This window comes from Protopterus annectens, chromosome 2.part1 (assembly GCF_019279795.1).
Source record: "Protopterus annectens isolate FY-2018-M chromosome 2.part1, PAN1.0, whole genome shotgun sequence".
Lineage (NCBI taxonomy): Eukaryota > Metazoa > Chordata > Ceratodontiformes > Protopteridae > Protopterus > Protopterus annectens.
In genome coordinates this window covers 1,603,967,402-1,603,992,550 of record NC_056729.1, presented here as the reverse complement: position 1 = coordinate 1,603,992,550, position 25,149 = coordinate 1,603,967,402, and the positions used below count along the sequence as shown (strand labels likewise).

The following is a 25,149-nucleotide window of genomic DNA, read 5'->3' as shown; positions in this document are numbered from 1 at the left end:
CTTGGAGAGTGAAGGAACAGATAGGCTACATTCAATGTTAAAAATCCTTTGGAAAAGGGGCAAAGCTGCAAGTGACAGCCCAGGACAGGTGTTCAGCCACCAATCCATTTTGGCGGTAGCTGTTATTGTATGTACAGGAAGGCATTCACATAAATGAGGGTACTATGTTTCTCACGGTGATGATAGACACTCATTCCTCAACCCAGGGAAGGGGTTATGGCCTATTTAATGCGTTCTCATTGAAGGGTTGTTGGCACAGACACAGACCAGCCTCATGGCTGCCTGTGTGACAGCTCATCCAGAAGTCGCTCATCACCTGAACTGGGGGCCTGGCAATTAGCATAGATGATTAAGGCTCTGAGCTGTTAATTAACTGACTCTGGCAGTTTGGAGTTTGATTCCATCCATCTCCATTTGTCCCATGTGTGACTCTCAGCAGGTCACTTAAAGGAGTACCGCACCCACAGACTCAAAAAACATGTTTAATTCATCATGGAATGATGTTTCCTACACTTTAACAGCACTCTGGCATTATTTACAGGCTTTTAAATATTTTTATATGTAATTCCAGACTCTGACCACATGGAGGCTAGCATATTGACGTGGTTTGGATAAATCAGGTTGCCACTCAGTATCCCAGAAATCAATGTTTGGCTCAAAAATGTTACATCATGCAGGCCTCCTAGGTCACCCCTGAAAAGAGGAACATGTGTTCAGCGGGCTTACACAATTAACAAATAAATAAAAGCAAAATAATAAAAAAATATATCATAGGAGAATGAACTGGCAGAGCCTTATAAACTTGACAACAGGCAAATGGGCGAAAAAACACACAAAAATATTAACTGCTGCAGAAAATAACTTAAAAACTATTAATGCAAATATAACAAACCCAGAGAGTAAAATTACTATACATTGTACATGTTTTACTATACATTGTCAACAATGTTTATATCTACAAACATAAGTGGAGAATTCTCTTACCGTCTGGGGTGCATTGATGACACCTGTGTTATATCCAAACTGCACAGACCCGATTACTGCCACAGACACACAAAATATTAGCTGTGCTGTTATTTGCTGTAAAAAGAAAAGAACATCAGCTGTTGCATAAACATGTCAGCATATGACAACAAAATAACACTGTTAATAAGCAGGTAAGTTATAAGCATGCATGGTGTCCTTGAGCATTTGGTTCTGCAAACTGGTGCAAAGGAAAGCTACAACATTTGTCTTGATATACTTGTGAAGCATGCACAAAAGCAGATACACAATCAAACCTGAAGGAAAATAAGGAATTCCTCTGTCTGCTGTAACAACATTTTTTTACCTTATCTACTCGAACTTCCTAAGAATTACCAGATTGACATACTAAGATCCACAGATGTGCACACATATATAACTATTCAGATTTATAAACAGTTATGACAAAATTATTTGAAGTACCATCAAATATTGGCATGTTATCATGCATCTTTAAGTGACATACCTTCTGAAAAGTACAGTTGTGTACACTTACCATAAATGTAGATGCTAGAGTGTATTCACTGTTGCAGTCATTACATTTGGGTAATCTGCTGGCAGGCTGCCCTCAGTCGGCCTGATTAACAAAGTCTTGGGTTCTATGTCAGTTGCTGTCCCTTTTTCCATGATGTCAGGTGGATATAAAACATGCATCCGATGCCATTACATCAGTTTTTCTTGCCCCAGATGTCAGCTGCCCCCCAAATGGGGAGCAAAATATATATATATATATATATATATATATATATATATATATATATATATACATATATATATATATATATATATATATATGTATATATATATATGTATATATATATATATATATATGTATATATATATATATATATATATATATATATACACACACACACACACACACACACACACACACACACACACACACACACACACACACATATGGGTCTACTTCATATGGTCGACAGACCATTTGATCGAAATTCATTTGGTCGACAGCTCATTTGGTCGACAACCAGTATTCAAGGCACTTAACAGGGATTTGTCCCCCACCCCAATGTTGTGCGACCCTGGAGTTGTTATATATAGGTGGGGGGGGGGCACAGCCCCCCAGCTATTTTCATTTAAAAGCATGAAAATACAAGAAAAACTACACATTTTAAATGAAATTAGGTGGGGGGCTGTGCCACTCACACACCCCCTACCTATATATAACAACTCCAGGGTCGCACAACATTGGGGAGGGGGGAAAATCTCTGTTAAGTGCCTTGAATACTAGTTGTCAATCAATTGAGCTGACAACCAAATCAATGTCAATCAAATGGTCTGTCGATCTTATGAAGTAGACCCATATATATATATATATATATATATATATATATATATATATATATACATAATTTAAAACACAAAACATATACCTCCAAACAAAAGCAAATACACCAAAAAGGCTTTTAATCATAGTAAAAGAAAGGAGAAGTACAGTTAGAGAAAAACGGGGCTGGAGGGAGGGTAACCTGGACTGCAACAGTGAATACACTCGAACATCTACATTTATGGTAAGTGTACACAACTGTACTATGTTCTTCGCGTTTCACTGCTGCAGTCATTACATTTAGGTAGAATCCCAAAGCTATGGTTGGGAGGATGGATTTATACAGCATTAGGAGCAGCTATAAGACCCTGCAGGACAGCAGTGGCAAAGCCAGCTCTGGATTTAGAGAAGAGAGGTAAATGGTAATGTTTGGTGAATGTATGAACTGAGCTCCAGGTAGCAACTTCTAGAATATCTCTGGTAGGAACCTCTCTGAGAAAGACTGCAGAAGTAGATGCAGCCCTGGTGGAATGAGATCTGATCCCCTTAGGGATAGGTTTACCATGGTGCATATAGCAGCAACTAATACAATGGCTTATCCATTTTGAAATAGTCTGTTTTGAAATAGCCTTACCCTCTGCTCCTGCAGCAAATGCCACCAATAGTTGTTCAGATTTACTTAGAGATTTTGTCCTGTTTAGGTAGAATCTAAGTTGTCTGTGTACATCCAATGAATGCAGAATCTGCTCACCCTTGTTCTGTTGATTGGGGAAGAAAGTTGGTAGATGAATGGTCTGATTAAGAGCCACACTGGATACCACCTTAGGCATAAAGGAAGGACTGGTTCTGAGAGCCACCCTGTCCGGATAAAAAATAATGAAAGGCTCCACTGCCATAAGAGCCTATAGTTCTGAAATCCTTCTAGCTGTAGTGACTGCTAAAAGGAAAGGCGTATTCCAAGAGATAAATTTTTGGTCCGCAGTAACAGCTGGCTCAAAAGGAGGTAGAGTGAGTTTTTCCAAAACAAATTTGAAGTCCCATGCAGGAGTTGATGCTCTCCTGGGAGGTCTTAAATTTTTGGCCCCTCTGAGACACTGCTTTAGCAGAGGATGAGAGAAGAGGGGAATTTCTGTGTTGTAATGAGCTGAAATGGCAGAGACATGGATTTTTATGGAAGAAAAAGACAGGCCCTTGTGAAACATCTCAGTTAAGTATTGCATAATCTGAGGAATATTGGGCATTGCTGTACTTATTCCTTGTAATTGGTTCCAGACACAGAATCTTTTCCATTTGTCAGCATAAGATTGTCTAGTACTAGACCTTCTAGCCTCCAAAATGACATCCATCACAGGTTTGCTGAGAGATGCCAAGGGTGAAATTAGTTGATTAGCCATGCTGCAAGATTCAAAGTTTGGAGCTGAGTGTGCAGAATTTGGTAGTTCTGCTGAGACAGTAGGTAAGGTGTCTGAGGCAGGTGCCACGGAGGAAGGTGTGACACACTGCACAGGAGTGGGTACCAGTGCTGTTGAGGCCAGTCTGGAGCAATCAGAATCATTTTTGGTTTGTCCTGTCTGACTTTTAGTAGGACCTTGGAGAGCAGAGGCAGAGGGGGAAAAGCATAGTCTGATAGGTTTTTCCAGCTGAATGATACAGCATCGTATCAGCATTGTTTGGGATGAATTCTTATGCAGAATTTGTCCAACTGATAGTTCTGGGATGAGGCAAAAAGATCTATGTCTGGGCTCCCCAATTTGTGTGTCAACATGTTGAAAATTTGGGGTTCCAGTTTCCATTTGTGTGGATCCATAAGATTTCTGCTTAGTTCGTCTGCCTGAATATTTAGCTGTCCTGGCAGGAATTGAGCTTATAGATGTATTTGATAAGTCAAGGCCATGTTCCACAATGCCATGGCTAGTCTGCAAAGGGAATAGGTATGTGTACCCCCCCCCGCCTGTTTATGTACCACGTGACTGTGGTGTTGTCTGTCTTTATCAGTAGTTGTCCTGGATGAAGGTAGTCCTTGAAGGCTGTCAGAGCATTCTGTACAGCTAGCATCTCTTTCTGATTGATATGTAGGTGCATTTGATTTGGGCTCCATTTGCCCTGAATGCATTTCCCTGCCAGATGTGTCCCCCCCCCAAGCATAGCCTGATGTGTCTGTAGTTAGGGTTTGGGTGGCAGGGGGTGGAGTGAATGGCAGTCCCTTGTTTTGGTGGCAGGCCTCTGTCCACCATAGGAACTCTAGTTGCAGGTAAGGTATAACAGGAATCATTGTTTCCAGGCTGTGACAATGTTGACTCCATAAACCTTTTAGGTACCACTGAAGTTTCCTCATATGCAGTCTTGCATATGGAATTAGAAGAATGCAGGAGGCCATGAACTCCAAGGCTTGCAGAATTTGTCTTGGAGATAGCTGGGTTTTTGTGGCTACCTGTTTGAAGTAAGCCATCAATTGAATTTGCTTTTCTGGTGTAATGTAAGTCATCAGGGCAGTTGTATTCAAGCTTGCACCCAGGAATGTAATTTTTTGAGAGGGTTGTGATTTCTTTCATTTATGGTGTACCCTAGACAAGCTAGAACCCTTTTTACAAATGCCAGATGCTTTAGAAGAGTGTCCTTGTTTTCTGCATGAATTAGACAATCGTCCAGGTATGGATAAATTTGAATATTTTTTTGCCTGCAAAATGCAATTACTGGTGCCAGGCACTTTGTGAAGACCCTGGGCGTAGTAGATAAGCCAAAGGGCAGTGCAAGTAGCCTGCTTTGAAGCGGAGGTATCTTCTGCAAGATTCCCTGACTGGGATATGCAGGTAAGCCTCTTTTAAGTCTAGAGTTACCAACCAGGCATCTTTGCCTAGCATAGGTAGTAACTGTTGAAGAGTCAGCACCTTGGATTTTGGAATGTCCAAAAATGTATTTAGAATGGATAAGTCCAGAATTGAACACCATGATTTGTCTTTTCTGGGTACCAGGAAAAGTCTTGAATAGAAACCTTGTTCCTTTTCCCCTTCTGGTACTGGTTGAATAGCCCCCATATTCATGAGGGACAGAACTTGTTTCTGGGCCTCTGCCCACTGATTTGGAGGCAGATCTGGCCATCCGTTTGGGATTGGCATTGTGTGGAAATGAAATCTGTATCCCTGGAATACTATATTTAAAACCCATTTGTCCTGGGTAATCAGTTGCCAGTTTCATGCATGAAGTGCCAGTTTTCCCCCCAAAGGGGCGGCCAAAAGGTAAGTGCTTGGTGTTTGTAGAGGAAAGTCATTGAAACTGTTTACCATAGGGAGGTGCCTTGTTGCTTCCAGGTTTGGAGGTGGAGACACCCCATTGTTTTGTTCTAAAAGTTTCTTGTGACTGAAACCTGGAGCCTTTGGAATGTCTGGGTTTGACTTGAGCGGCTCTTGAGGGAACTGGAAAGGACCAGTTCTTAGTAGACCAGTGCCTACTAAATCTGGGTGGCTGCACTTGTAAGAAATCTTTCACAGTTGGCATAGATTTAGCTTTATCTTCCATCTTTTTTAAAACTTCTTCAGCCTTATTACCAAAGAGACTGTCCTGTTGAAAAGGAGCATCCAACAGTTTTGCTTTAACATGGTCAGGCAGATTTTTCTCTTTGAGCCAAGCATGCCTTCTTATCACATATCCAGTTACAGCAGCCCTGCAAGAGGCCTCCAAAGAATCAAAACCACATTGCAAAGTATGTCTTCCAACTTGTTCAGCTGAATGTAATAAATCCTGCAACTCTTTATTTTCCACACAGTCAGAAATCAACATCATTTTCTGTTTAAGTAGACCCATGACATGCTGTTGATATTTAAGCATATGAAATTGACAGTTTAAAGCCCTGATTGCCAAGGTTGCAGATGTGTAAACCTTCTTACTCCATCTATCCAGTGCCCTGGAATCTCTGTCAGAAGGGGTAGGATTTTTAGCAGTAGAGGCCTTAACACCCTTGGGACCCTGAGAAATGGTTTCAGGATCAGCAGTAGGGTTTTTGAAAAGGAATTTGTGGGAGTCAGGAACCCTGTAGTATCTGTCTGGCTTATTATGAGCCGGAGGCAGAGAATCAGGAGTCATACTGGATTCTGAAAAAACATCATCAACAATGTCTAGAACAGGAGGTATAGCCAAAGGTCTATGCTGAGGAAGAAGAAGAAAATTCCTAAGTCTCTTTTTAGATTCAGAGAAATCCTGACTTTCCCAGTGTAAGTGTTCCCTTAAGGTATGTAAAGTTTCTCCAAAAGAGAAATCCCCAGGGGGAGAAGCAAAAGGGATGGAATCTTCTGCATCGGAGTCCTCATAAGTAGGTATAGATAAATCCTGTTCAGAGGAAGAATCAGAAGAAAAAGAAACCTGATTTGAAGATTCATAGTCAGTGCCTTGCCTAGGCCTCTTAGCAGGAGGGGGATGGCTACCCCTGATCAAGGCAATTAAATCATCAGCCATTTTGATCATTTGTTTTTTAGGCATTGGGGCCTGTACACGTGGCCAAAGTGTCGGTTTTTTAGACATAGAAGTAGATTTTGATCTTAGTTTTGAGGATGGCGTCGGTTTAATATACAAATCTTTAGGCCTGAAAACACCCTCAGAAACAGGTGCCTGCACAGCGGCTCCAGACCCATCTAAGGTAGAGACATCCGTGGGTTCAATACTTAAAGCATCTCGCGGCATACCGGACTCTGAATGGGTCTCAGTAGAGGCCTGCGAATCAAAAGTAGCGGGTATCAGGGGCTGCAAAGCGCCTCACTGAGTACCGGTGAACCGGAGACTGGCTTAGGAGAAGCGTCGTTGTCGGTTTTGGACCTTGACGGTCTGACTGTCTTTTTCTTTGCGTTTTTTAGGTATTCTGGTTAGCAATCTGACTACAACATTTCTGGATAGTTAAATCTTGAGCCCAAATATTTAGAAGCAAAAATATACCGACGTTTAATCGTGCGCTGATTAAATTTAGCACAAAGCCGACAGCAAGGCACGCTGTGGTCAGGGCCTAGGCAAGTAATACAGTACAAGTGAAAATCCTTATGAGGTATTTGCTTCCCACAAGTAATGCAATTATTAACTTTTACTGACATCGGTAAGGAGAAAGAAAAAGTTTCCCCAATGGGGTACTTAGCTTTTAGTTGAAGACTTCGGTTCTGAAACTCGAAAACGAAAATTTCAGAAGTCGGCCGACTGGCACTTGCGAACTGCTTCTGCTTCGGGCACCGCATGGCAAGAAAGACTAATGTAATGGTGTCGGCTGCATGTTTTATACTCCTGACGACCTGACGTCATGGAAGAAGGGACAGCAACCGACGCAGGACCCAAGACTTTGTTAATCAGGCCAACTGAGGGCAACCTGCCAGCAGATTACCGAAATGTAATGACTGCAACAGTGAAACACGAAGAACATCCAGAAATGTCCAAACAGATCAAAGAACGTTAGTACTAGTTCTGTTAACCAAGCACTATATGCAGTCTAAAGGTAGGTTCTGGTAAGAGTACATGGGGTATCCATTTTTCCAAACCATCTATAGTGCTTGCATAATGAACTATATGAGCACATGTAACCCTGTAGATATGACACTTCGCTGTACTCTCTGGGCAAAGAAGGTCACATATAAGCATGTGATTATAAACAATATTGTGCAAGGCAATTAGAGACTGAACAAATGAATGACCTATGTACTGTGATCATTAGGACATGCATCTGATGTTAAACATAATAAAGTATGATTTTCAGATAACACTCAGTATAAACTTTTTCAAAGGAAATGGCTCTATATTTACTTTACCAAACACAGTCAAGAACGGCTGAATAATGAAACAGTGAATATATGCTGAATTTCATATGTAACTTTATTAAAAGGAGCACTCTCTTTGTTTTTAATACCTGCATTCAGAGTGACAAGGCAGTATATCTCTCAACCTGCAAACATTGAAAATAGGAACATCCAGCTAAAAATCTAGATGTCTGATTGGCATAAAATTTCAATACCAAATAACACATAGCAGTTCCCTCTTCCAGTATGAATGTGGGATACTACTCAGAAAGAAAAAACTGTAAGCACATTATCAGACAGTGTGAACTCTGTAGATAACCATATTGCAAAATTCTACCACACAAGGTCATTTATTTGTGCTACAGAAAAGGGAGTTGTAAGATGTGTGCCCTCTTTCTTTAATTTAATTTTGCTACTAGTATGCTGGTCATGTGGTGTGGTTTTCTATGTACTAGACAACCCCAAAAATCACATGTGATGGGGGTGATTCTGAAAACTGTGTGAAAGGGAAAGCCCCAAAATAGGGACATACCTTCAAAAATAAGGACATCCTAAATCAGGCCTGAAAATAGGAACTTTTCTCCAAAATAGGGAGAGCTGAGAGGTTTGCAAGGGAACCAGACATATCTCTAAACCTCTTGGTGCAAGAAATTTAGAAAAAGCCAAAAATAATGGGGCGACAATGGCATAAAAGTAGGGACAGATGTTAAATATTGCTCTTATACACTTAGAATGTTGCTAGAATAAAAGGTTTTGTGTTAGCATGCGTTTTTCTAAAAGATATGAAGCCTTAAACTCAAATGTCTGTCATTATTTAGTGACTTCTTTCCTCAATGAATTTCCTAGAAAAACACAAATTTTATGAAGAGCAGACCAGAAACATGAGGCAAAAATCTAGACATTCTGCAAAAATCTGGACAGTTGAGAGCTATAGACCCACATCTTCCACGCATGTAAGACAAGAACCAATCCTGTATGGGATACCAGTTTATTACAGATAATTACAAATTATTGAAAACTGAAACAGTGAATACATATTGAATTTTATGGGTAACTTATTTACAAAGGGTTATTTATTGACACATTTCCAGCATCTGCTTTTGCCTGTTCAGAACAGCAACTCAGGCAAAGCCTATATGTTAAGAAAGATGTCAGGAACCATTCCCTCAATCCAATGTGGATGTATTCAACCTGTCATGCAATTCGGAACACTGTCAATCTGTCTGAGAACATTGTCAATCTGTCTGGTAAATAGGACAAAACCTGAGTTTCTAGTAAAAACTCTTGGAAAGAATGCACAGAATGTATCGCAACCAGGAGTCAAACTGAAGAGCATAGTACTGTAATGCACAGTAACTCTTAAGTACTGCATCACGCTACTCCTACCTTTAAGGTACTGCATAAGAACAAGCAATTAAAATTGACAGTGCAGGCAGGGATGGTGGGTAAGCCCATCTATATATCAGGGAACATTAATTTGACAGGTGACCCGGGCATTTGACAGTGCAGGCAGAGAGGGTGAGTAAGCCCATCTCTGGGGGAAGGTATACCACCCTGCTTGCATCTCGGTAATGATGACAATACCTCAGCTAAAGAGTAGAGGTTCATCATGATGTGAGAACTGGTGCCAGGAAGATGTGGGCAGGGCTGTCCAAACTGGTAACAGCAGCCCCTGTTGGTGCATGTGGGGGATACTGGTGCCTTTTGGAGTAAGGCAAGTGCTAACATCACCACCAGGGGCAGGGTAAGATTATAAAACTGGAAATAAAATCTCATTGCTGAGATACCAGCAGGGGTACACATCATCCTCACGACTGCCTGGATATTGCCTTTACCATCAGACAGTATAAGTTGGATTTAGGGAAGCTTGATGGTCGGTTGGCCCAGGGATAAATATTACATCATAAAAATGACAGCAGGGATGCAAAAATGAAGTGGATGATTCTATGAAGACAGTGGATAGCTAGAACAGACAGTTAGCATGTTAAACAGCAGGCCAGTGTTTGTAAGAAGACCCTTCCAGGTGCAGTAAACTATCCTACTTCTTTTTTTTTCATTCACGATCTCCATCCAGTTACTCCAGTTCCTATTCACAATCACACCATTCATTCCTCCAAATAAGGTGACAGCCAGGTACACTTGTTTTCCAAACAGGGCAAGACTGTTAAGACCCAGTCATTTCCTGCCTGAGGAGAGAGTCTCAGTCAATAAATTTCCAGAAGATAAGAGTCAGGAACTAGGAAGTTGGCCAGTCTGTCTAGACATACAGACACCCCACCCTTACCTGATCTAACCTCTCTTGATACAGTTGCTAATGACTTATTATAGTACCCCTGCCCCAAGATAGCTCATGGAAGAAACCATTGTATTTTATGGAAACAACAGTTGCTAGTTGCAGTACCCCAATCCTCGGTCTGGGTTAATGGTGCAGTGGGCACACCTATCCACCCAGAATGGGTGAGCTGGCAATTGTTGCTCAACCCATTCTCCCTTGCCACAGCCATTCCACTGCTCAAACTACAATTCAAACCTGGGTTGTCTGAGTCATAATCTATTTGTTATCCCTCTAAACCACACGACTGGGGTAGTCCTCCATCTTTCTTGTATACCAACCCTGCTGCATACTTTCTTGGCACATCCTCTCAACTATTTTTATTTCCAGTTATAATCGTTCTCTAAGACAGTGAAATAACTGCACTGCATGACAGATGTTAAGATGTCTGATATAAGAATAGAGAAAGTTCCATGGCTTTAAGTCCATGAAGACAAAAACAAATGGAGGGACGCACACCTTGAGCCAATACTCTCATTGAGTCCATGTCCTGTCGATACAGGAAAAGATGCAGTCAACCTGCAGGGATTAGTGACCATAACAATAAAACACTGTAAATCCACAGAAAGATATGCATTAGAATGAATTAAGAATGAGGGTTTTTCTGCCAAGAAATTCCCCTAACCCAGTCAGATAAGTCAGTGATTGTAAAGTGCACTGCACATCGTTACCTGCCTCTGCATAAGGTCAGCTCTAGAAATACAGCAAAGGCAATGCACATTTTTGTCAGTTCCAAATTCAAAAACATGCATTAAACTGCATTTTTTGTATGTTTTTCAACTCTTTTGGAATGATGGTTTGTCTTTCAGCTTTTCCCAGTTAGGGGTCGCCACAGCGGAATTCCGGTCCGCTAATGATTGGCAGTGGGTTTTTACAGTGCCGAGTTGCCAGCCCGACACCCAACCTTTAAAGAAGGCACACCCATTCACGCACACACCTACCTGCATGTCTTTAATGTGACTTGGCCGTGGGGAGGACATGCAGACTCCACACAGAAAGTGCTCCAGCCAAGAATCGAACGGGAGAACCTCTTGCTGTGAGGCGACAATGCTAACTGCTGCACCACTGTGGCCCTAATATGAGGACAAAATGTCACAGAATTTCAAACAAGAATTTGTATAGGTTTTGCTGAACATAAGATTTGTCAGTATAACCCTCAAATTAAATAATAGTAAATAAAGCAAATATACTGTCAAGACAACTAACATGCATTGTTGTTTTACTTGCTATAATGTATGCTGGTAAGAAAGAGGGGGTGTCACTACCTTCTAATTTATACATGAGATATACCACGCATACTGTATTTAAATACATAGCAGTACAATATGTCAGTAACATAATGCCAAAGTATGTTCAGCACATTTCACAGTGTGCTGCAACACTGTAAAGCATGTTACAAGCAAGAAAAGTATTCTGGTTCATATTCATGACTTTGTAGATGAGCATACCTTTATAATCCAGAAAGTACAGTTGTGTACACTTACCATAAATGTAGATGTTCGAGTGTATTCACTGTTGCAGTCATCACACTTGAGTTATCTGCCTGCAAGTAGTCCTCAGTCAGCCCGAATACCAGAGTCTTGGGATTTATGCATCAGATGCTGTCACCTCTTCCATGACGTCAGGTAGTCAGTGGTATAAAGCATGCAGCCGATGCCATTATATCAGTTTTTCTTGCCCCATATGTCAGGTGCCCCCATAATGGGAAGCAATTATATACAAGGTTACACCTCCAACAAAAAGAAAATACACCAGAAAGCTTTAAGTATAGTAAACAAAAGGAGAGGTATAGACAATAGTAGTCAGGGGGCTGGAGGGAGGGTAACCAGGATTGCAACAGTAAATACACTCAAACATCTACATTTATGGTAAGTGTACACAACTGTACTATGTTCTTTATATTTCACTGCTGCAGTGATTACATTTGGGTAGATTCCCAAAGCTAAGGATGGGAGGAGGCAATTAGAGAGCATTAGGACAAGCTATTAGGCCCTGCAGGACTGCAGTGGAAAAAACAGCTCTGGATTTAGAAAAAAACTGGCAAGTGGTAATGCTTGGTGAAGGTATGTACAAAACTCCAGGTAGCAGCTTCTAGGATGTCCCTGGTAGGGACACCTCTGAGAAAGGCTGTAGAGGTAGATGCAGCCCTGGTGGAATGTGGTCTTATCACCTGTTGGGTAGGTTTTCCATGGTGCTTATAGCAGAAATGAATGCAATGGCCTAGCCACTTAGAACTGGTTTGCTTTGAAATGGCCTTCCAGTCTGCCCCTGCAGCAAATGCAACCAATAGTTGTTCAGATTTCCTGGGAGACTTAGTCCTGTCCAAGTAAAATCTAAGTTGTCTGTGCACGTCCAAGGAGCACAGTATTCATTTTCCTTTGTTCTGTGGATTAGAAAAGAAGGTTGGCAAATGAATGGACTGATTAAGGGCCACACTGGATACCACCTTGGGCATAAAGGAAGGATTGCTCCTGAGGGGCACCCTGTCCGCATGAAAGATGATGAAAGGCTCCATTGCCATGATGGCCTGTAATTCAGACACCCTTCTTGCTGAAGTGATGGCTAGAAGGAAGGCTGTTTTCCAAGAAAGGAATTTTAACTCTGCATTTGCAGCTGGCTCACAGGGAGGTAGAGTAAGCTTTTCCAATACAAAGTTAAGGCCCTAGGCTGGAGTAGAGGCTCTTTCGGGTGGTCTTAAGTTTTTGGCCCCTCTAAGGAATTGCTTCAGCAGTGGATGAGAGAAGAGGGGTGGCTCTGTATTATAATGTGCTGAAATGGCTGAGGCATGAATTTTAATGGAAGAAAAGGAAAGGCCCTTGTGAAGCATCTCAGTTACGTATTGAAGAATGTGCGGTAAATTGGGCACTGTTGTGCCCATCCCCTGAGTTTGACTCCAGGAACAGAATCTTTTCCATTTTTCAGCATAGGATTTTCTAGTACTAGGCCTCCTTGCCTTCAGAATGACATCCATCACTTGTTTACTGAGGGATGGTAACGGAGAGCTCAGGTAATTAGTCAGGCTGCAAGTTTCAGGGTTTGAAGCTGGGGGTGCAGAATCTGGCCCTCCTGCTGGGACAGCAGGGAAGGGGTCTGAGGCAGGTGCCATGGTTCCAGCAGTGACACACTGCGCAAGAGGGGGGGGGGGTCTATATTATAACATTGAAGTCTTACAACTTCGAATGTTACAATATCAAACCCAGTAGAGTGAAACACCAGAAAACCGAACAGTCAGAATAGCGATTTTTTTTCCCAGGGAAAACATTCGCTGTTCTGACAAACATACACACAACACAAGCACACCAAAATAAATAATCCACAGACACACACACACACACTTCACAAATCCCTACACTAAACTATGCATGCACCACTAGCTATCCACTTACATTAACCCAACCCTAACCTTAAGGTCCGTCACTATCGCACACTCACCTTACCCGTTCCCCTAACTCACCTACCCCACCCTAACCCTCATGTCCACACAATTGCACACTTACCTGACCCACGCCCTAACCCTAACTTACCTAACCTGTGCCCAGTCGCACACTCACCTTCGTTCGCACACTTACCTTAACCCGGTCCGTAACTTTCGCTCCACAGTCAAGGAAATAGCGAAGCTGCAGAAGCGGCCCACTGAATACTTTCCCTAGAAAAGTAATCAGTGTTCTACAGCTTTGCTATTTCCAGCGTTCGCTCTACTGGGTTCGATATTATAACATTCGAAGTTGTAAGACTTCACTGTTATAATATAGACCCAAGAGGGGGTGTACTAGTGCTGGCATGGCCAGTCTGGTGCAATGAGTATTGTCCTTGGTTTGTCCTGTTTGATCTTTAGTAGAACTTTGGAGAGGAGAGGCAGAGGGGGAAAGGCATAAACTGATAGGTTTTTCCAGATGAAAGACAGGACATCCACTTTCCAAGCTTGTCTGTGGGGGGTCCTTGTACAGAATTTGTCCAATTGGTAGTTCTGAGGGGAGGCAAACAATTTTATCTCTGGGCTCCCCCATTTGTTTCTCAAAATGTTGAATATCTTTGGTTCCAGTTTCCACTCATGTGGGTCCATTGGATTTCTGATAAGGTCATCTGCCAGTCTATTTAGCTTGCCTGGCAGGAATTGAGCTTGTAGATGCACTTGGTAGCTCAAGGCTGTGTCCCACAGAGCCATGGCTAGTCTGCAGAGAGGGTATGAGTGGGTTCCCCCCTGCTTGTTTATGTACCACATAACAGTGGTGTTGTCTGTCTTTACCAATAATTGTCCTGGAAGAATGTGGTCCTTGAAGGCTGTCAGAGCATTCTGTACAGATAACATTTCTTTTTGATTGATATGCAGGTGCATTTGACTCGGGTTCCATCTGCCCTGAATGCACTGCCCTGCCAAGTGAGCCCCCCATGCATAGTCTGATGTGTCTGTTTTTAGGGTTTGGGTGGCAGGGGGTAGAGTGAATGGCAGTCCTTGTTGTGGTGGCAGGCCTCTGCCCACCAAAGAAACTCTGTCTTTAGACAAGGTATGATAGGAATCATTGATTCTAGGTCCTGAGAATGTTGACACCATAGGCTTTTTAGATACCATTGTTGTTTCCTCATATGCAGTCTTGCATATGGAATTAGTAGAATGCAGGAGGCCATGAACCCCAGGGCTTGCAGTATTTTCCTTGCAGATAGCTGGGTCTTTGTGGCCAGTAGTTTGCAGTAGGCAAATTAGCTACTTTCAAAGGGAATGTATGTTTCTTAAAAACCTTTTTTTACATCGTGACTATCCAGAATCCCTTTTGGATTCTTTAATTGAGGAGGTGATTTGTAAAAGGGCAAATCAAATCAATGGTTTTGGATGTGCCAGTGGTTACAAGTTCTAGTGAGTCTCTTCCACACAATAATCAAATATTGCATTGTAGACTTATAACTACATTTAGTGCACAAAGCAATCTTTGTATTAAAATAGTGCGTGAAAACTGGGAATTGGTCAGATGCAATCAAACACTGTTTAATAAATTTGGTAGTACACCAACTATAGTTTTTAAACGTGGAAGAAATCTCAAAAATTTACTAGAAAAACAACACACTAAAGTTTCTAGAATAGTTGGAATGAACAAATGTGAGAACTGTAACTATTGTAAACATGTGGAAGTAGTTAATTTGTTCGTGGTGAATGGTCAACAATACAAATTAAGAGGAAGATTTAATTGTAATTCTAGGCTTATAGTTTACCTGGCTAGATGTACATGCTGTCCTGCCTTCTATGTAGGCAAAATGGAGCGCAGACTCCAGGACAGAATGTACAAGCATTTATATGCTATTAGCCATAACAAGTCTGATAATGCATTAGCAAAGCATATACATTTAAATGTGGACCATCAGTTTAAATTTATGGTCATAGACAATATTTTGCAGGACATTAGAGGGGGTCATTTCCCTCTCAAGCTTGAAGAATTAGAATTAATGTGGCAGATCAAACTTAACGCATATAATGTTCCAGGACTCAATGAGTCCTGCTCTATTAGTAGTGTTCTCAAATTAGAGAGTCTGCAAAGATGAAACAGTATTAAAAAACTAAAGTTGAACATTACTGTTTTAATTGTTCAGCAACATTGCTGTTTATCGGCGTAGTGGCTTAGGTCATTTGAACTCGTGTCAACAAGGTTTTTCAGTTTATTGTTTATATAATTTAATGCTTTATTTTGTATGCATTTGCATTTATGAAGTTTAAAACATAGTATCTGTACAAAATGTAGTTTATTATAGCTTTTGAAATAGATTTCATGTAGTTCAAGTTAATGGTTAATTAAGTAATTAACAGTTAATCATACCGCGTTTTTTGATCAAGTGTGTATTTAAGCATGTTTTCATTTTCTGTGTTTGTGATGAAGTTTGCATGAGTGCAAACAAAAAGCGCTTCAAGTTTTAAGCTTTAAGCTTTTATTAAATTGGTGTGTCTACTCTACATTTGCTTGGACTTGTTGTCCCATTTTGTAGTATGTTGACATATTTCGCAGATTCAATGATTACACACAGTTTGCAGTCATCGACAAACTTGGTCAGCTATAGGCCATCTATCTTTGCTTGGACTTTTGAAAAAGAGAAAACAAACAGTAAGGGGCCTAGCACAGATCCTTGTGGAACACCATTGGTAACAGATCTGCTAGTAGAGGTGGCATTCCCAATTTTGACAGTATGTGTTCTGTTTGTGAACCAGTTGGCAACCCATCTTGTGATGTAAGGGTTAAACTCTATCATAAAAGGATCACTACTCTATCTGTTTTTCTGCCATCTTCCTCCTGACCTCTCTTCTCCTTTTAACTTTTTGCCTGTCCTTCACTTCTCCAATGCATTCCTGCTCTTGCATTCAAACTCATTCTATATTTTACTTCTTCATTACTTCTCCACTTAACATTATAGTTGCATAAAAACAAGATTTTCTTATGTATACTGCCTAATGTACCTCATCTTTGAAGAATTGTTAAAATATTGTGCTATTAGAACTCTGAGTGTTTTTGTGAATAATGTATTAGTTTACTCTCTTTCTGCTGTGTTTTTGTGTTCAACGTATTATCATCAATGTATGCTTGTATTTTTGTGTGCAATGTATTACTTCATTGTATTATCATGGAGCTTTTCTCCCCGGGCCTCCACTGAAAACGGGCTTTCGAGCCCAGTGGACTTCCCCGGTTATCAAACTGGAAATAAATAAAATAAATAAATAAACACAAGCCGGGTAAGTTTCTCAATGATCTCTCAGTGGGGGATTCTGCCAAATGCCTTGGCTAGGTGAAGACAGGCAGTGTGAATTGTTTTGCCTTCATCCAGGGCCTTGGTGACATTCTAAAAGGAGTCCACAAGGTTTAGCAGGCAAAATCTCCCCTTAAAGAAGGCAAACTGGGTCAGGTCAAGAGTTGAAGGTCATCTATATCCTTATTGATAAGGTCCATGATGATTCTATCCATGGTCTTGCAGATAACGCTGGTTATACTTATGGGTCTATAGTTCCCGGGGTCAGTTGAGGGACCCCCCCCCTTTGTTTAAGAGGATTACTGTTGTTGTTTTCCACTCAGCTGCGACAAAGTCAATGCTTAGACTGAGACTGAAGAGCATGCTCAGTGTTTTTGCTAACTCCTGTTTTAGACCATTTAATAAGCAGCCTGGTATGTTGTCTGGTCCCATAGAGGCTGTGTTTTTGGCCTTCGAGAGTGCGGCTATGACTTGCTCTCTGAAGATATTAGGCAGAGGACTGGTGACAGGTGTGTGGGGCATGACTGATGGAGATGGAGGGGGGGGTGATGTTTTCACCAAACCTGTCTGCTAGCAGGTTGGTGATATCCTCATGTTCAGTATGAGTGGTACCCTCCACAACTAGTTCAGCACAAAGCTGGGCCTTCCCTTTTAGATTTCAGACATAGCTGAAGAATGCTTTGTAGTTTTCCTTGGCTAGAGATGATAATTTACTTTCATAAATAGATTTAGAGGACTTTACAAGATGTCTAATCTGCTTGTGTATGCTTTGGGGGGTGTTATTCCTCTGCTGGGACCATTCCCTCTTGTTTTTTTATAGCAATTTCTCTCCCTTATTATATAATCTATTTATTCTGGATGTCCACCAGAGTTGCTTAATTTTTCGTGAAGATTTTGATTGGATTTGTTCCTGTATGGCTGAGTCTATACATTTATATAGGTGTTTCTACAAAATATTTGTGTACACCTCAGTATAGGGGTCATTGCTGTCAGTATTGACAGGAGGTCCAGAAACTATCAATGCCATCACTCAGTAGGCTGTAGTTTGCACTGCAGACATTTTTTAACCTTTTTGCTCGTGAGGGTGGGTCAGGTATAATTGTTACTTCGAACAAGCCTGATTTACTATTGGACTTTACCAGGGAGGGCCCCACACATGGTGTGGTATAGCTATCCCCCATGTTGGTGAGCACTATGTCAAGGATATTAGAGCCCCTTGTGGGGGTGCTGACTATCTGCTCCAAAACACTTGTGCCAAGAACCATTGGGCAAGCACTTTTCTGCTCAAATATATTACCCAGTCTATGGAAGAATATTAGTCACATATGACCAGGATATTTCTCTGTACTGGCAGTGACTCAAGTAGGTCGAGGTAGGCTGTGTGATTTTTGTGGTTCGTGGTGGGGGGATCTATAGCTAACAATTCCATGGGGGTGAGTTCTTTCCTGCAGTTAGTTGGACTTGGAGTAACTCAAGGGAGTTGTACTGTTTAACTAGTCTTGAGGTGTATTTGTCTTTAACGAAGATGGCTACTCCTCCTCCCTTCATTTTTTCATGTCCGTTTTGTGTTCTGAATGTGTAGAAGGCATTATAGCCCTGTATGGCCATGGTACTCACTGAGGCATTGAACCATGTCTCTGTGACTGCTCAGACAGCAGCATCTTCCAAGGTAAGAACTGCTTCCAGTGAGTGCAGATCCTGATTTGGACTCCTAGCATAAAGCAGCATAACCCTGAGTTTCTTTCTAGACAATATTTTTACATCAGGAATTTTGTTCTCATGACATTGCCTAAAAAGGCACTATGGAATCAGTCTTGGGCTTTCCTATTGGTTAGATTGTTTAAAAAGTCTTTTACTAACTGATATTTAAGCACAGCAACCTAAAGCCTAGAAGTGGCAGATAAAGACCATCTCTGGCAAAGCAACACGGTCTGTAGACCGTATCACCCCATGTTGTCAGATACTGGACCCCCCTGGATTGACACCAGAAATTAAGCCAAGTGTTTAAGTCAATCAGTTTTTATTTGCCTTGTAGCGTCATCTTGGTTGAATGAAGAATGCTGCTTAAGGCTAAGGACATACCTACATGGGACCGAAAGCTCAATCATATCTCTCTCTCTCTCTCTGTATAATCCAGTGAGGTCAAGTAATTCACTCCAACGTGGATTATGACAGTCATAACAGTACTTGTTGTTAAGAAACTTGAGTGAGTGCATGATTTGGTGGATCCTGTCACCAGACAAACAGCTGACAGTGACCTTCTCCTTGTCCAGCCTAGTGAGTAGTGAGAGGGACATCTGTGTGTCTCACTATGGACTTGTCTATGACCAAGACATTTGGTTTAGATATGTTTTGCCTTAGGGGCTTATTGGATGAGACACTGATGTGCGTGTTACTATGTGTAGTGGGTGCTGTTGGGACCGTATTGTGTGCAAAAGGTTTGTGCTTGGGAGGTCTCTGCTCTTTTATTATATTTCTATCGAGTACCTCTGCGTATGTGGGTTTATTGTTGTGTGTTTGGTATGTGTGGAAGGTGAAGTGTGGGTGCTGACAGCCTGCTTGGTATTTGGTCTGTTATGTGAGAGACAGAGAGAGAGAGAGAACATTGATTCCAGATTTATAGCATAGATACATCTCTCACATTTTGTATTTGTATGTTTTAAGAGTAATAGGTTGTCTATATAAATGAGGCAATTGCTACATTTTCTCAGGATGCACATATCAATCTGACTGGCTGGAAAAACGGTTTGAAACTGACCTTCCATTATGTCAGGTGTGTTCTGTAATAAGTGGTGGGGTTGGGCTAGATGGACTAGGTTCTGCTGTAGAACTAGTAAAATCAGCTAATCTCTCTCACGTAACAAAAAACAAATACCAAGCAGGATGTCAGAAACCTGTGCCAGTTCCTCCAAATGCACATCTGGGTTGCTCTCTGGGCAGAAGTGAGCAAGTGAGTTGCTCATCGAGAAGCAGGGAAGCTTAGGAGGGTTCCCTAGCAGTCATCTAGGGAAATTTGACTTTTTAAGCATTTGCATCTATACATGGCAGTGTTAACCCCTGCTGCAGGGTGCATAGCTGTGTGCAAATGCTGTGCATATATATCAGTTAAGTAAAACAGTTTTTAAACAATCCAACCAATAGGAAAGCCCAAGACTGAGCCATTTTTCCAACAATCCCCATCTCAGATAGGTCCTTGACTACACTCTTCTGCCACAAGGGTACAGGAGGGCCCACCTAATGTAAGATGGCTGGTTTTAATGCTCAGAAAATACCAAACAGTCTACATTCAGCAACTCTGAATCTAGCCTATGTTATAAATTGTTCAAGTACTGTAAATAGACAGTGCAGAAAACACAGTCACAGACAATAAAAATAGTTTAAAGTAGGCACCATAAAGTACAGTTGTGTACACTTACCATAAATGTAGATGTTCGAGTGTATTCACTGTTGCAGTCATTACATTTGGGTTATATGCTGGCAGGTTGCCCTCAGTCAGCCTGATTAACAAAGTCTTGGGTCCTGCATCTGTTGCTGTCCCTTCTTCCATGACATCAGGTCATCAGGGGTACAAAACATGCATACAACGCCATGACAACAGCTTTTCTTGCCAAAGATGTCAGGTACCCCCCTAATGGGGAGCAAATAAAATTAAAAAACACAAAAATATACCTCCAACCAAAAGCAAATACACCAAAAAGGCTTTTAAGCATAGTAAAAGAAAGTAGAGGTATAGTAAAAGAAAAACAAATAGGGGGCTGGAGGGAAGTAAACCAGGACTGCAACAGTGAATATACACAACTGTACTCTGTTCATCGTGTTTCACTGTTGCAGTCATTACATCTGGGTAGATTCCCAAAGCTAAGGTTGGGAGTAGGAGTTTATACAGCATTAGGGCCAGCTATAAGGCCCTGCAAGACAGCAGTGGCAAAGCCAGCTCTGGATTTAGAGAAATTTGGTAAATGATAATGCTTGGTGAAAGTATGTACAGAACTCCAGGTAGCAGCTTCTAGAATATCCCTGGTAGGAACACCTCTGAGAAAGGCTGCAGAAGTAGATGCAGCCCTGGTGGAGTGAGATCTGATCCCCTGGGGGAATAGGTTTTCCATGGTGCTTATAGCAGAAATGAATGCAATGGCTTATCCATTTATAAATGGTTTGTTTTGAAATAGCTTTCCCCTCTGCCCCTGCAGCAAATGCTACCAGCAATTGTTCAGATTTTCTTCGAGATTTAGTCCTGTCAAAGTAGAATCTAAGTTGTCTGTGCACATCCAAGTAATGCAGAATTTGTTCCCCTTTGTTTTGTGGATTAGGAAAGAAGGTTGGCAAATGAATGGACTGATTAAGAGCCACACTGGAAACTACTTTGGGCATGAAGGATGAATTGGTCCTCAGAGATACCCTGTCCGCATGAAAGATGATGAAAGGCTCCACTGCCATAGGGGCCTGTAATTCAGATATCCTTCTAGCTGAAGCGATTGCTAAAAGGAAGGCTGTTTTCCAAGAAATAAATTTTAAGTCTGCAGTCGCAGATGGCTCGAAAGGAGGTAGACTGAGCTTCTCCAAAACAAAGTTAAGGTCCCAGGCAGGGGTAGGAGCCTTCCTGGGTGGTCTCAAGTTCTTTGCTCCTCTGAGATACTGCTTGAGCAGGGGATGAGAGAAGAGGGGTGGTTCTGTGTTATAGTGAGCTGAAATAGCTGAAGCGTGGATTTTAATAGAGGAAAAAGACAGGCCCGTGTGAAGCATCTCAGTTAAGTATTGCAAAATCTGAGGTAAATTGGGCGCTGCTGTGCTCATCCCTAAAGATTGGTTCCAGGCACAGAATCTTTTCCATTTGTCACCATAAGACTTTCTAGTACTAGGTCGTCTCGCCTCCAATATGACATCCATCACAGGTTTGCTGAGGGATGATAAGGGTGAATTTAAGTGATTAGCCAGGCTGCAAAGTTCAATGTTGGAAGCTGAGGGTGCAGACGTTGGTTCTCCTGCTGAGACAGCAAGGAAGGGGTCTGAGGCAGGTGCATGGAGATATTCGCGACACACTACGGAGGAGTGGGTACCAGTGCTGGTGTGACCAGTCTGGAGCAATCAAAATCATTCTTGGTTTGTCCTGTTTGACTTTTAGCAGAACTTTGGAGAGCAGAGGCAGAGGGGGAAAGGCGTAGACTGACAGGTTTTTCCAGCTGAAGGAGAGAGCATCCACTTTCCAGGCTTCTTTGTGGAGAGTCCTTGTGCAAAACTTGTCCAAATGGAAGTTCTGGGAGAGGCAAATAGATCTATGTCTGGGTTTCCCCATTTGTTTGTCAACATGTTGAAAATCCGTTGTTCCAGTTTCCACTCGTGTGGGTCCATGAGATTTCTGCTTAGTCCGTCTACCAGTGTATTCAATTTTCCTGGCAGGAACTGAGCTTGTAGGTGCACTTGGTAGCTCAAGGCTGTGTTCCACAATGCCATGGCTAGTCTGCAGAGGGGGTAAGAATGTATACTCCCCTGCTTGTTTATGTACCACATAACCATGGTGTTGTCTGTCTTTACCATTAGTTGTCCTGGAAGAATGTGGTCCTTGAAGGCTGTCAGAGCATTCTGTACAGCTAACATTTCTTTTTGATTGATATGTAGGTGCATTTGATTTGGGTTCCATTTGCCCTGAATGCACTTTCCTGCCAGGTGAGCCCCCCATGCATAGTCTGATGCATCTGTAGTTAGGGTTTTGGCAGCAGGGGGTAGTGTCAATGGCAGTCCCTTGTTTTGGTGGTAGGCCTCTGCCCACCATAGGAATTCCAGGCACAGGCAAGGTATGATAGGAATCATTGTTTCCAGGCTGTGACAATGTTGACTCCATATACTTTTTAAGTACCACTGTAGTTTCCTCATATGCAGTCCTGCATATGGAATTAGAAGAATGCAGGAGGCTATGAACACCAAGGCTTGCAGTATTTGTCTTGCAGATAGCAGGGTTTTTGTGGCCACTTGTTTGAAGTAAGTTACCAAATGAATTTGCTTCTCTGGCATGAGGAAAGCCATCCGGGCAGTTGTATTCAAGTTTGTACCCAGGAATGTAATCTGTTGAGAGGGTACCAGCTGTGATTTCTTTTAGTTTATGGTGTACCCCAGACAAGTTAGAACCCTTTTTACAAATGCCAGATGATTTAGAAGTATGCATTGGTTTTCTGCCTGAATTAGACAATCGTCTAGGTATGGATATATTTGAATATTTCTTTGCCTGCAAAATGCAATAACTGGAGCCAGGCACTTTGTGAATACCCTGGGTGCAGTAGGCAAGCCAAAGGGCAGTGCAGAGAACTGATAATGCAAGTAGCCTGCTTTGAAGTGTAGGTATCTTCTGCAAGATTCTCTGATTGGGATGTGCAGGTATGCTTCTTTTAAATCTAGAGTTGCCAACTAGGCATTTTTGCCTAGCATAGGAAGTAACTGGTGAAAACTCAGCATCTTGAATTTTGGAATGTCCAGAAAGGTGTTTAGAATAGACAGGTCCAGAATTGGACGCCATGATTTGTCTTTTCTGGGTACCAGAAAAAGCCTGGAATAGAAACCCTGTCCCTTTTCCTCTTCTGGTACTGGTTGAATAGCCACCATGTTTAAGAGGGAAAGTTCTTGTTTTTGGGCCTCTGCCCACTGATTTGGGGACAGGTCTGGCCACTCGTTTGGTGTTGGCAACGCGTGAAAATGAAATTTGTATCCCTGGGACACTATATTTAAAATCCATTTGTCCTGGGTTATGAGTTCCCAGTTCTTTGCATGAAGAGCAATCTTTCGCCCCAAAGGGCTGGCTAAAAGGTAAGTGCTTGGTAATTTTAAAAGGAAGTCATTGAAACTGTTTACCATAGGTGGTGTCTTGTTATTTCCAGATTTGGAAGTGGAGGCCCCCCCATTGCTTAGTTCTGAAAGTCCCCTGGGACTGAAACCTGGTGCTTTTGGTGTGTCTGGGTTTGGCTTTAGAGGATCTGGATGGGGCTGGAAAAGACCAGTTCTTAGTAAGCCAGTGCCTACTAAATCTTGGAGGTTGCACTTGTAAGAAATCTTTAACAGTTTGCAGAGATTTAGCTTTATCTTCCATCTTTTTTAAAACTTTTTCAGGCTTATTGCCAAACAGACGGTCCTGATTTAAAGGAGCATCCAACAATTTTGCTTTAACATGATCGGGCAAAGATTACTCCTTAAGCTAAGCATGCCTTCAAAGCACAGACCCAGTAACAGCAGCCATGCAGGAGGCCTCTAAAGATTCAGAACCACATTGCAAAGTATGTTTTCCAACTTGTTCAGCAGAATGCAATAAATCCTGTAAATCTTTATTTTCCACACAGTCAGGAATCGACATTATTTTCTGTTTAAGCAGTCCAAAAATATGCTGTTGATATTTTAACATATGAAATTGGCAGTTTAAAGCCCTGATTGCCAAGGTTGCAGAAGTATAAACCTTCTTACCCCATCTATCCAGTGCCCTGGATTCTCTATCAGAAGGGGTAGGAATTTTTAGCAGTAGAGGCCTTAATGCCCTTGGACCCCTGAGAAATGGTTTCTGGATCTGCAACCGGATTTTTGAAAAGAAACTTGTGGGACTCAGGAACCCTGTAGTACCTGTCAGGTTTACTAGAAGCCTGAGGCAGGGAATCTGGGGCCATTCTGGATCCAAAAACACATCATCAACAATGTCTACTACAGGAGGTATAGCCAAAGGCCTATGCTGAGGTAGAAGAAGGAAATTCCTAAGCCTCTTTTCTGAATCAGAAAATTCCTGACTTTCCCAGTGGAAATGCTCTCTTAAGGTATGTAAAGTTTCCCCAAAAGAAAAAACCCTCAGGAGGGGAAGCTGAGGGAATGGAATCCTCTGCATCAGAATCCTCATAAGTAGGCATGGTCAAATCCAGGTCATTCGAAGAGTCAGACGAAAAAGAAACATGATCATAATCAAGCTCAGCCCTAGACCTCTTGTGGGGGGGGGGGGGTTGATTACTCCTGATTAAAGTAATAAGATCTTCAGCCATTTTGATCAT

At 41.8% G+C, this 25,149-nt stretch overlaps 1 protein-coding gene across 1 annotated transcript in view; it reads right to left on the bottom strand.

The window, feature by feature from the left end:
• SLC2A1 (solute carrier family 2 member 1) overlaps positions 1 to 25,149 on the bottom strand; it is a 582,025-nt gene that overhangs the window by 338,143 nt on the left and 218,733 nt on the right. The window contains exon 2 of the mRNA XM_044063044.1: positions 985 to 1,080. Within this exon, the coding sequence (XP_043918979.1) occupies positions 985 to 1,080 (96 nt within the window). The remainder of the gene's footprint in view (positions 1 to 984; positions 1,081 to 25,149) is intronic.